Here is a 12,500-nt window from a genome sequence, read left to right as displayed (position 1 = left end):
GGTTCTGCTTGAAGTTTAGCGTAAACAGGTCTGTTATGTTCATTAAGGTATTGAAAAGCTTCCTGTAAACTGTCTTGCCCTGCTTTGGAATAACATGTTCCCATAACTTCAAAAGGCAAGCAGTGAGTTGTCACAATGTCATTTGGCTCATCACAGTCAACGTTATTGTCTGACGTGTCGCTGTCAGAGACAGTTGTTTCAGAAACTGGAGGTGCTGCATGGTCCGCCTTCTGCACAGGGATGAGGGTCCACAAGACAGTATAAGGTTTGCCTCCCACTTGTATCTGACAGTGAGAGTTGCACTTGTATGCCCCTCGCTGAATATCACCAGCTGCACCTTTTTGAACAACACCATTGAGGATATCTGAGCCTTTTTTAAAGCAGACCTTGACAAATTCTATTTCCATCACTGGAAAACAAGGAATTCTCCAGGAAAATGAAAAAAATCGATCAATCTGGATGATTTCACATGTCTTTGCTTGACACCAGTTTCCATCACCTAAAAGGAAATTAATTGGTCATTAGGAATACACTCCTTTTCTTTATGAGAACACTGAGGCCAAGATTGGACCAAAAATTCTAAAACATGTACTGTATGAAATAAGAACATACTTGCACTCAACCAAATTTAAGAACATTCCCATTAAAAAAGTGTAATCGACTGGGATAAATATGTTCTACAACCAGGATCCATTTGAAGAGTATGAAATAATTAGAAGAAAAAAACTTTTCTTTGTTAAAAAAAGCTTGTTTCATTGGTTTTTTCTTTCACTGATGACAATAGATTGTAGCTTTTAGTACTTTTAGGAATGAGTAACTAACATGACTGAAAGGGCCACATGTTTCCAGTGAAGTATAGTGTTCACATGGTTGTCCCATTTACAATATCAGAAATTTGGTAAAGACTAGGAATGAAACATACCATGAAATTCTGAAGCGGACTCTGCAGAGCCTCTTTCCTGGCCATGTACACCTTCATCATCTTCAGTGGTTGTAAATGTCTACAATGCTTGGCTGCGCAGTTTCGTAGCATCTTCCACCGAGATGTTTCGGTCCTCTGCTTTACTTTCCAGATTCTCTCTGTCTCTGTTTACGAGAGAAGTGAGGTAAATTTCTAGCTTAGTATAGTTACGGTTAGCTTGTCAAAAGCTGTAAGGAATTACTACAAATTTATATCGAATGTTTTTCTCACCTTTGCCTTCTTTCATCTTCACTTGCCTTAGCCGGCAAAGGTAAGCCATCGAAAACAACAAATGGTGTTATTCCATTTCCTTTGACTAGACGTAAGTGTGCTCGAAAAATATCTCCGCACCTAAGTGGACAATAAGAACGTACAAGCCCTATGATGGAAACATAAAGGCCAGGAAAGTCATGAATCGTCAGTGAAATCTCACCTTTCTCGATTTCCATTGAGACATTGACGCATATAAAGCCTTATGCAGCCAACAGGGGGCATCGATAGCTGCTGTTTTACCAAAAAAGTCACGGAAATGAACTTGCGTGCCGTACTTTTTTAGAAACTGCCACAGATTTTTAATCCCCATTACGCATTCACGTTCACGTCCACTTCGCTTACCCTCGCACAGGAGATGTTTGTTCACTCGACCGCGTCTTGCATACAAATGAAGCGATTTTGAATTTTTCCCATGACGCAAAGCAATCCCAGTACGGACACCGCCTGAATTGAAATGACGTGTCTTCCCCCCCCCGGATCATCAAATCACGTGGCACCCAGGCTAAATTTGTTTCTTACACCAAGAAGCATCCTCGGAGACCCAGGGGCAGTTAGTAGGGGCAGGGAAAAGTCTCAACGGGCGAGAAAAAAAATTCGGGCGAAGAAAAGTCAAGAACGAAAATAAGAGCCCCTGGGGACAAGTTCTTACCAGACCAGTTCCAAACAGCAGTGGTAATTCTCAATTCTGATTGGTGCCAGAAAACCTTTGTTTTTTTCTGACCAATCATAGAGCAGCAAGACTAAGAGTCCTTTCGTGTTTCCTTATACGACATGTACAAACAGGCTAATCGCTCGCCATATTTGTCTGCGTCGTTCACCGAGGGTTTCCTCGAGGAGGAAAGTTTCAATCACAGCAGAAAATGTACGGGAGATCGTTCGGCATATCCACAAGAAACTCGCCGGAGATACGCTGGACTTTTCGAAGGTATCGTAACATTAGCGTATTTAAAATATTGCGAGTTTCTGTACGCTCACTGATGTCGACAACTTTTTTGGCGTTTCGTAAACACCACTTACATCCCTTGCTGTGACTGAAACTTTTCCAATCCTGAGTAAACTTTCGTCGCACGGCAGGTATGTCAAGCATCGAATCGCCGCGTGCAGCACGACTCTTTTTTGCGCGCCAAAATTAGAACTCTAGTTTCGCAACGCCATAGAGGTATGGAGTTGGATTTTTATAGTCGGTACAGTGCAACATGGCGGAGAGTTGTTTTTCCACAGGTAAAATTCGTGATGCAATTCGTTCAAGTGTGCGAATTTTCCCCGGCATAAATGAGTTGAAACCTGAGCAAATACTGGTAGTCGAAAACATCGTTCGTGGAAAAGATGTCTTCGCTGCGCTCCCAACTGGATACGGCAAGAGTATAACATTTCAAATTTTGCCTTCGGTGAAAAAGTATTTGGACAGAAGTTTGGTCTCGCCTTTAGTCATTGTTGTTTGCCCTTTAAAGTCAATCATTAAAGACCAAGTGAACTATCTAAGGTCACTTGGTTTAAAAGCTGCCTTTGTTGGGGAGAGTGCTGAAAATGACAAGAAAATAATCGAAGGAACCGCGGAAATTGACCTCCTCTATGGAAGCCCTGAGTCGTTTGTTGGCGATGATAAGTTCCGAGGAATGTTCTCCAATGATTTCTTCAGAAGGAATACAGTTGCAGTGGTGTATGATGAGGTGCACACTGTTGTCCACTGGTGAGGGTTTTCCTTTATTGCACCTATTCAAAATCATCAGCATCCATTGAGTACATGTACATATTTGTAAGACGAACCTAAAGTTTTTAATTTTAAACATCTCATGATATACATGACCAGTACTTTGATTATACATTAATTCATCATCATGAAATGTCATTTTGATTTTTGTATAGTGCAATCAGTTTATGAAATTATCACTACAAATACAATAATAATTATAATAATATAATGTAGTTGTATAGTAGTGTAACTATGCAACTAATAACGTGGGCCGGGTTGTTTGAAAGCCGGTTAACGTTAACCCAGGATTAAACATTTACTGAAGTGTTATTTTTTCTTTAAAAATGTTTTTCACCTCAAACGTTTGGTCTAATTTGAGATTACTACAGATGAAAACTAAAGGGCAAACAATATAAACAGAACACCTCACCAAAAAGTTACAATACTGAAGTCAAAATTCTCGCTAATCCAGGGTTAGCTTAAACAGGGTTTGAACAACCCGGCCCTGGGTGTCTACTCCCTAGGCTATTCAAGTATTGATCAAGTATTGATCAAATGACCTGTTGTTTTGGGACTTTCACAGTGAAAAGAAGAGTGTGCACTTTCTTTAAACTGATGTCAAAATTAGGCGATGAAAGGATCCAATCTCTTGCAACAGGGCATTTGCAGTATCTATGCAATATTGTGACAATTTCACAGGTTGCAGATTGTTTCTACAATAAATTTGATATTAAGGAGAAGCTGTTGACTTCTCAGCCATTTGCTTTACTCCTAAACAACTATTCCAATTCCATTTACACAATGTAAGGCAAACTGTGACAAAATAAAATTTGTTTTCTCACACTGAAGTGATCTGTAAATTAGGTTCCCTAGAAAAACAGTTGGATAGTAATAACTGAGCCTAAAATGTTTGCATAGTATTCATGAAGCACAACAAAAATAACAACGCATGTTTATTTTACTATCAATTTTTAGGGGTGAAAGAGACCGTGGCAAGAAAAATCCCTTTAGGAAGTGGTGTGGTGCTGTTGGCGAAATCAGAGCTCTTCTTCCTCAAGGCCTTCCAATGCTGGCTCTCACAGCAACAGCATCAGCTGGAACACGGAAAAAGATTATTGAAATGTTGAGCCTACACAAAAGTGTACAGATTGTTGTCAGTCCTAACAGAGACAACATAAAACTTTATCTTCAAAAGGTTACAAATGAAATTTCTGATAATTTCATGTGGCTGGTTCATGAATTGGAACAAAAACAAATGGAATGTCCAAAAGTACTGATTTATGTCAGAGATTACCAGCGGTGTAGTGAGGTTTACCATCTTTTTATGCAAAGTTTAGGAACCAAAGCATACTATCCACCTTCTGCAACTAAAGCATCAGAAAATAGAATGGTTGCCATGTACCACAGTGGCACTTCTCCTAGTGTTCAGGAAGTTGTCCTAGCCTCTCTCAACGACCCAAATGGAAAAGTTAGAATCATAATTGCAACAACTGCCTTAGGAATGGGAGTAGATATCAAGGGGCTACACCGTATCATCAACTATGGACCCCCCAGTGATATTGAATCATACATACAAGAGCTTGGAAGGGCCGGAAGAGATGGCAAACAGTCAGAAGCTCTTCTTATGTTCCATGGCAGGCAACTTCATCACTGTACACCTGAGATGTTGGAATACCTGAAATCAAGCAGCTGTCGGAGAAGCAAGCTTCTTGAACTGTTTGATAAAGGAACTGTTAGTAGTCACAATTTCCCAAGGGAAAAGCACCTATGCTGTGATATTTGTGAACTTGCATGTACATGTGAGACCATTGACTGCCCAGATATACTTGACAGCATGAATTCGCTCAAAACAAGGAGTAATGGCAATACAACAAGTCAGAAACTTAGGCCTGTTTCTATTGATCAAAAACAGAGGCTGAAAGGTCTCCTCAGAGAACATCAAAAAATGATGAGAGAAATGCTACTTGAGTCCAACCCCAACTTGTTTTATACCAATGTTGACAATGTTACTTGCTTTACTAACCAGCTTATAGAGGATGCAGTGTACAAATGTGACTCACTTTTTTCTGTGGAAGACATTTTGGAGAAACTTTCTGTGTGGAAAGTGGACCATGCCCACAAAATCTACAGTTGTTTATGCAAAGTATTTCCAGATCTTGCAAAGCCATAATTGTTAGTTACAGCCAGGAACATGTTATTTTATTGTTTCTGTGATAGGTATGTGTTTTTTGTTGTAAAAAGACTTAAAAAGACCAGGCACACAATGTGTCTGTTCTATCTTGAGATAGTAAAATAACCAAGACAGTACTACTGGTCCCCTTTGAAAGGGATAATTATTGTACAAATATCTGGTTTTGTTGTTTTCCTAAAATTCAATTTGAATTTCAGTTGAAAGGAAACCATAAAAGTGACACAATTTCTGTTTCAGTGAGTGTGCCAGAGTTCATTCTCAGGCACCGAGAACAAAAAAGGGACACAAGTTACCGATAACACACACATTACAGTCTTGACCAATTCCTTTTGTGCTTGGTTATCCATGCATTTAAATCACTGAAGCTCAGGAGAGAAATTGGATCTTTTGGGATGGTTCCAATACCTGCATGTGTCCGACCTGGGATTTCTTTCAGAGCTTGGATTTCTTGTAGGATCTTCACCACTGTCAAGATATCTACATCTTTTCTTCGTTGATGTTTTCCAGATTCCTTACGTACCTTGTTTTCTTTGTCGAAGTTCTTCATTACATCATCGACTCCATCACTTGCTCTGCTATAAGTTTGGGCTGATGGAAATGTCAGGTTAGGTCCATGTCCAGCCATTAGTTCTTTTGTTTCCTTTATCTTGTGCTCCTGCACCTGGTCGATTGCTACATTACGCCCAGTGCCTCCTTTGAGATTAATTGTGCGATTCCACCGCAGAGAATGTGCTTCCCTTGGTGATAGAATAGCATTTAACTGGGCGTGAAGTCGAATGGCTGCCAAGGCATACTTGGTCTTTCCAGTGACTTTGAAGAGAAGCATCATAAACTTCCACAAACGTTCTAGTCTGCTGCCATCTCCCTCTTTGACTGCATCTTGGAAGTCTCTAAGAAGCAGTCCAGTCTTCAGGATGTTGTGAGAGTAGTTAAACACACCATCGCCATCGTTTGGATTTGGGGGACTTCTCTCTTCTCTTTCTCTTGGAATGGCCAGCCCATGTGCCGAAACCTCATGGTTGTTACGACGTTTTTCATGTATGTAGACCTTGTTGCAAGAAGGAAATCTGCAGGCATAGTTTCCATGGCATGCCTCTGCCTCACGGATTTCTTCATGGATTGTTGTTGATTCATCCAATTCTGCTTCGAAGAGAACATAAGTTTTTACAAGTTCTCCCACTTTCTCTTTCAGTGTGCAAGAGTCTTTGCTCTGTACAACGTTTAGTGTTGGTGTTGCATGTGGGGATGCCATTCCGAAAAACTCCATTGCTGCATACACAACATAGCTATCCACAACTGTACTGAAAAATGATTCAGTACCATGGTAAGACTTGCTGATTTTTGCATGGACATCTTTCCTGTTAAGCCTGGCCTTAAGTTGGTATAATGTTCCCAGATCTCCTGCAGAATTTTCCTTGTACAGGTAGTCAAACACCATCTGCAAAATTAAATGAAGACAACTTTTTTAATTATTATGTACATGGCTTTAACCATTTTTTCTTTTGCACCAGCTCATATTTTTTCCCAGGGCTGCAATTTTCCTTAGTACCATACATTTATTTTTTTTGGGGTGAATAAAAATCAATTTCATGGAAAAAGTTATGTGTATGGAAATACTGATCAAGAAACACACCTGAAGAAAATTCATTTCGCAGTGAAATTCTTCATGTTTTAAAATAATGCCTTCTAGTCTTTCATGTGCTTCATCTGAGTCGGCTACTGCATTGACAGCACTGGTAGCTCTTTCCACTGTAAGATGGTCACCCCCCAGGTTGATCTTGTGTAGTATATTTGATTCTGGGTCTAAAGGAACATATTCTGCATGGCAGTGCTGAAGAATTTGAAGCATTTCCTCGCTCTTGTTTTCATCCTTTTCCAGAAGGCCAAGCTGAACCTGAGTCAAACACATGCAACAATGAGGTTAGGAACAACAATCTTACAGTCACACTATAAAATAATGATACTTCCATTAAAATCAATTTTCCACCCTATTCCACCCTAAATGTTTAACCTAGCATAAATGTAATTTAGCCAACCATAACCAGCCGTACACAATACCTGGCATTAAACTAGGAGAGGCTGCTGTGTATAACTTAAAGTTACTTAATTATGATGGCTGGCTTCAAGTATAATGATTTGACTGAAAAAGATAAATTTGGTATTAATGACAAAGGGTCAGGTACAGAAGGTGGTACTGTCACAGGGGATATACATGTATTTTTGGCTCAAAATCTATTTTAAAGAAGTTGATTATTGTTTCACTTTGTTTCAAATTATGGCAACATAAGACAAACACCAGTGAGACTGTTTTTAGGTAAATTGAAACCACGACAGATGCACAAGAGGTTTGATTCATACTTACAACTTTAGATTGACAGCTCATCTCCTTTCTATACTGGTGTGGGATATGAGCTGGAACTATGTTTGCAAACTGCTGAAAGTATTTGCATGTTTTAGTCAATATTCGTAAAACAAGGACCACAAACTCATCCTTCAGTTGGGAATGTTCCCCCGGTGATGGTATGAAAGTGGAGTTTTCTAAATCCATGATGTTTTTTATTGGGCATTTGTCACTCAAGTCCCAGTCGATAACACGATTTTCATAAGCCAAGAGGTTGAACCAGTGAATTGACTCTGTGTCCCTGTCACCTGAGTAAATTGATGGCCTCCGGATCCAATCCAAATTGTCACCATTTAAGCCAAAATCACAAGGATGTGATTTGCCAATCTGGTTGCCCAGGGATCCCTCTTCTTCTCCCTCTGATTCTGATTCCTCTGATGAACTTGAGAAATCAGACTCAAGACAACTGATATCTGAAAACAAGTATTTGATCTTTATTATGAGCCAGTTGTCACAAACTGTATCACTGCAATAGGGAGGTTCTGTTTTGAGAACAGAGTATCTTCTGATCCTTAGAACTGGAAATTTTAAAACAGCTTAACACCTGTTAGTTACAGTTACAGCAGAATGCCAAAGGTATACTGCTGCTCTTGAAAACCAAAACACACTTCTAGGCAATTTAATAGGGGATATGGACATTTTTTTGATCTTTGATCATACATGCATGTACATGTGTTGTGGTTTAATTTTATCCTTGGTTGGAAATATTTTAAAGCACTTTGATCTTTTTCCCTTTGTTTCATATTATATATCCAAATCAAACTGGTTTTAAAAATTTAAACCAAAGATAAAGTTGAACCACAACAACCATGTGTTCAAGTCTCTCATCAGTTATCTTGTTTGAAGCAAATTTACATGTATATGTGAAACTGAGAACATCATAGAAAGCAATATGATCAATTCCAGCATTTTATTGCACTCACCACTATTATTACATTTATCTTGGTCTGGATGAGCACTTTGAGTAGCATTTGATACCAGCAAGTTTGATGTCACTACCTGTTGGTCAGGAATAGATTATTTGAACTCCATCACTTTCACCACCATCTCATACTAAAATAGATCTCCCATTTGTTACATTTATCAAATATTTCAATATAACTTACCTGGAACCATATTCCTTGCCTTGGGAAGTCTTAAACTCCCAATAAGATAACAGAGTTCAATTGTATATTAATTTATTGTAACTGTTTTTCAATAAATAAAGAACTTGCTTTCTAGAGCTGGTTCCACATTTAGTTTTGACTTAATTCAACACTTATTACCTATTTAACAGAACTCACAGTAAAACTGCATATACAGTGTACCTGATGTTGGATCTGAGGTGCACCCAATACTGGCATTGACGTTAGTTGAGGATCATGTGTCCGTACATCAGAAGTAGATGAGCTGGTACTCTTAAAAATGAACAGTGATACATTTTAATATGCAGCAAAGTAGCAAATGAGATCTTGAATGATTTTTGACTTAAGATACAAGTTTTTGTTAAACCTGTGTGTACCGGTTGTTGAATCTGAGGAGCACTTAATTCCAGCATTTTTGTTGGTATGTGAATCTGTACAGCTGGAGATGATGAGATGGTGGCCTAAAAATAATTAAATAATTTTATTTACATTTAAATGTACAGCAAATGAAAATTACTACAAGCATTGGATTTATCTTTCATTATGCTTTGCTATCAAAACACTATACATTTAAGAATGTCTATGGGCAAAAAATAAGGAATTAAACTATACAATCTTTCCTATTTATCATGTACAAATTGACTCAACAAAACCTTTATTTAAAAGTCTGTTATTCTGATACCAATGTGCATGATATATGGTAAAATTCTGAAAAGACTCTCTTGAAATAAACATTGTACATCCCCAAAATTCAAAAGTCTCTCATAATAGTCCCTCAAAATCTATGTACTGTATTTACATTGTATGTATTTCAGGCTGATTATAATAGGCTGTTGTCATTGCAAGCCCTAACCCATGACCCATAATAAAACACCCAACTCTGTACTAGATATAAGCTCCTGAATTATCTCCTCCCTCCAAATACATGCATAAGCCACTGTTGATTACATTCTAAAGGCATTCAACAAAAATTAAGTTTACGTGATACCTGTGGTTCTTTTTGAGTTGATGTTAAGTCCTCAGAGGTTGGCGTGTTTTTTACTCTTTCTAGAACGGCTTTCCATGACTTGATTTTTTTCTGGAAATGCTGTGCAGCCTCTTTGATCTTTCTACTGGTGCTTTTCCTGCTCATGCACATGCCTAGCTTCTGAAGTCTGGTAAATCCCTACGTGATTTTATAATAATTGTACTTGTCTGTCCAAATTATGTACATCATATCTGTATTATAACATAAATTCATGTAACAGGTATGTCACAATAAAGATTATTATCAATTACCACTGTTGCATTGTTAACTCATGCCGGGATGCCCAATGATTCAATGATCATGGGATGAATTTTCAGTCAGTGACACAAACATGTTTGGAATTCTCTTTTTCATAGTCTCCCAACACGAGTTACACCTATGGCCACCCTATAGTTATCATTGACCTAAAATAAACTAGTTAGTGGAAGCTATTGCTCCGTTAACCTACTGGTACACTTTAGATCCCTGTAACAAATATCCTGTACACTGCTAGGATTGATGTGATGTTTTTTACGACTGCAATAATGTAACAGGTAAAAGATCTTAAAACAAACCTTTTTTCTTGTTCGACCAAGAAAAAGAGAAAGGCCAACAAGGTATTGAACAGCAGACATTTGTGCATTTCTTGCCTTTAACAGCATGGCTCCAGCCGTACCAATGATAGGCCTGAGAGACTGCATTTTCCTCTTAGCAAACTGTGGTGGCATTGCAATTGCCCTGAGGACCTTGTATAGGAGAGGTGCCTCCCTTGCCCACTCTTTCATCAGCTTTGACCATTTAAATTTCCTAAGATCTTCCAGGGAAGTGCATTTTAATACTGACTTCTTTTTTCTCACAATTTTCCTGCATTCCTTTTGCAACTCCAAGCAAGAGCGGTTAATCAGTGCTTGACGCAAACCTTTTGACTTAAATGCTGCCAAGCCTACACCTGAAGAAGTCTTTGCCTTGCAAAGAGCAATGCCCAGGCCATGCAAATTTGGTGGTAATTCCCTTGAGATGGTTTTACTGGGATAACGAACAATAATCTAAATTTGGAAGATCAGGTGTGTATTAGTAACTGAAAGGAGCATAAAAACAAAGGAAATAAAGTAATACTATTTCATTATGACTGTATAGTAAGCAGGGCTCTACTGTGTAGTATTACAGTGAAAAATGCATTTAGTTGACATAATTTTACTTTTTCTACAAGAGCACAACAAAGATAAATGAACAAATATAATAATAATCATAAGAGTTATTCCTTAAGTTGATGTGACTAGTGGTAGCTACTTTCTGAGCTATATTGGTACAGTTAACCACCAAGACCTAGTTCCCTACATACAAGGGTGTAGGATAATAAAAAAATAACAATAACAACAACAGCAATAATAATAATAATAATAGTAATTATTATTATTATTATTATTATTATTGTTATTATTATTTTATTATACAGAGTATCTGTAAATATGTTCTACACCAGTGAGATAAAATCTTGAAAAATAACTTTTTTAACATGCTAAAAACTTTAAAGGAACCTTTTGATTCAAATGAGCTTAGAAGTGAACAACTCATACTTTCCCACTTTATGCAGCCAGCAAGGTTGGATATGGTCCTGTTAATGTTTACAAGTACTCAAAAAACTCACTACTAATAATTTTTCATGAACAAAATACAAAAGAAATTAATGTTTAATGAGTGTCTGCATATCTGATACAAACTCGACTTAAATTTTGCGATAACTTTAAGGCTTAATATCAGGGTAAGAATGGATAGATATACAGTGAAGCTTTTAAGTAGTTCACAAAATTTGAAGTTCGTGTTGTATCAAGTCCTAAAACACTTGGCTGCACCTCTTGTTTTAAAACTTGATTCAACACCCCTGCTTATTGTGTAAACTTCACAAAGCACCAAGATGTGGCCAATTGGCCACAAGTAAAAAAAATCGTTTTTAGTTTTATAGAGAATGAGATGACACACATTGTTGACACAATGTAAACGTAAATATGGGTGCACATCTAAAATTAATAATAACAAGTTCCAAGTGTCTTTGTTGTACACTCAGCAACTGTGCATACCTTGACACATGTTCCTTTTGAAGAAACTGGAAAGCAGTGACAACCGGAATTTCTTGTTTGGGTACCTTTCTCGTTCCAAATGTTTGCCTCTTTGCTTGACACCACTAACGCTGGTGGCTTTGGCCTAATTGGCACATTTTCAAACGGGATGCGATAGCCTTTCTTCTTGTTTATTTGGGAAGCTGTCTGCTCATCGACTTGACTAGATGTTAAAGGGGAAAGAGGATGTCTCCTCTTTGAAAGATGGTGACCCGGAATGACAACTGAAGCCTTCTTCCACATTGTTTCAACTCTGTAGTGGCAAGTGTCACACACTGCACGAGGAAGGCCATCGTCTGCCCGAACGTTTTCATTAAACACTTGATCAAATTTTTTCAGAAACTCGCCATCAAGATTTCTCTTTCTCCTTTTGTTAACAAAAACGAAAGCGCAAACTCGACAACGGTCACAAACATTATTTTCTCCCTTACTATTACTCATCATGAACTCGAAAGAGTGCGAAGTGTGATATAGCCTAGAGTTCTAATTTTGGCGCGCAAAAAAAAGTCGTGCTGCACGCGGCGATTCGATGCTTGACATACCTGCCTGGCCCGTGCGACGAAAGTTTACTCAGGATTGGAAAAGTTTCAGTCACAGCAAGGGATGTAAGTGGTGTTCACGAAACGCCAAAAAATTTGTCGACATCAGTGAGCGTACAAAAACTCGCAATATTTTAAATACGCTAATGTTACGATACCTTCGAAAAGTCCAGCGTATCTCCGGCGAGTTTCTTG

General features: G+C 38.2%; 2 protein-coding genes across 2 annotated transcripts; one reads left to right on the top strand and one right to left on the bottom strand.

Annotated features, from left to right (window-relative positions):
• Positions 1 to 2,252: 2,252 nt before the first annotated feature.
• On the top strand, positions 2,253 to 9,747 carry LOC138043156 (ATP-dependent DNA helicase RecQ-like). The gene is made up of 3 exons (XM_068889294.1): positions 2,253 to 2,924; positions 3,903 to 5,144; positions 8,796 to 9,747. The coding sequence occupies exons 1-2, from the start codon at positions 2,431 to 2,433 to the stop codon at positions 5,095 to 5,097; spliced, it is 1,689 nt and encodes a 562-aa protein (XP_068745395.1). The 5' UTR covers positions 2,253 to 2,430; the 3' UTR covers positions 5,098 to 5,144; positions 8,796 to 9,747.
• On the bottom strand, positions 2,937 to 12,409 carry LOC138043154 (uncharacterized). Its single transcript, XM_068889293.1, has 10 exons — positions 11,728 to 12,409; positions 10,225 to 10,695; positions 9,632 to 9,808; positions 9,021 to 9,104; positions 8,827 to 8,916; positions 8,443 to 8,518; positions 7,481 to 7,932; positions 6,752 to 7,012; positions 5,639 to 6,556; positions 2,937 to 4,021 (listed from the first exon to the last, which is right to left on the bottom strand). The coding sequence occupies exons 1-10, from the start codon at positions 12,208 to 12,210 to the stop codon at positions 4,004 to 4,006; spliced, it is 3,030 nt and encodes a 1,009-aa protein (XP_068745394.1). The 5' UTR covers positions 12,211 to 12,409; the 3' UTR covers positions 2,937 to 4,003.
• Between the last annotated feature and the right edge of the window lie 91 nt (positions 12,410 to 12,500).

Source organism: Montipora capricornis, chromosome 3 (genome assembly GCF_036669925.1).
Source record: "Montipora capricornis isolate CH-2021 chromosome 3, ASM3666992v2, whole genome shotgun sequence".
In the NCBI taxonomy this organism is placed as follows: domain Eukaryota; kingdom Metazoa; phylum Cnidaria; class Anthozoa; order Scleractinia; family Acroporidae; genus Montipora; species Montipora capricornis.
Note: the sequence above shows the minus strand (reverse complement) of the source record. Positions and strands in the feature narration are given on the sequence as shown.

Coding starts and splice junctions, on each gene's coding strand:
- LOC138043156 (XM_068889294.1), top strand. CDS start 2,431: ATGGCGGAGAGTTGTTTTTCCACAGGTAAAATTCGTGATGCAATTCGT. Junction 2,925..3,902: donor GTGCACACTGTTGTCCACTG/GTGAGGGTTTTC, acceptor ATCAATTTTTAG/GGGTGAAAGAGACCGTGGCA.
- LOC138043154 (XM_068889293.1), bottom strand. CDS start 12,210: ATGATGAGTAATAGTAAGGGAGAAAATAATGTTTGTGACCGTTGTCGA. Junction 9,809..10,224: donor TTGGTCGAACAAGAAAAAAG/GTTTGTTTTAAG, acceptor AAAATCACGTAG/GGATTTACCAGACTTCAGAA. Junction 6,557..6,751: donor GCGAAATGAATTTTCTTCAG/GTGTGTTTCTTG, acceptor TTAATTTTGCAG/ATGGTGTTTGACTACCTGTA.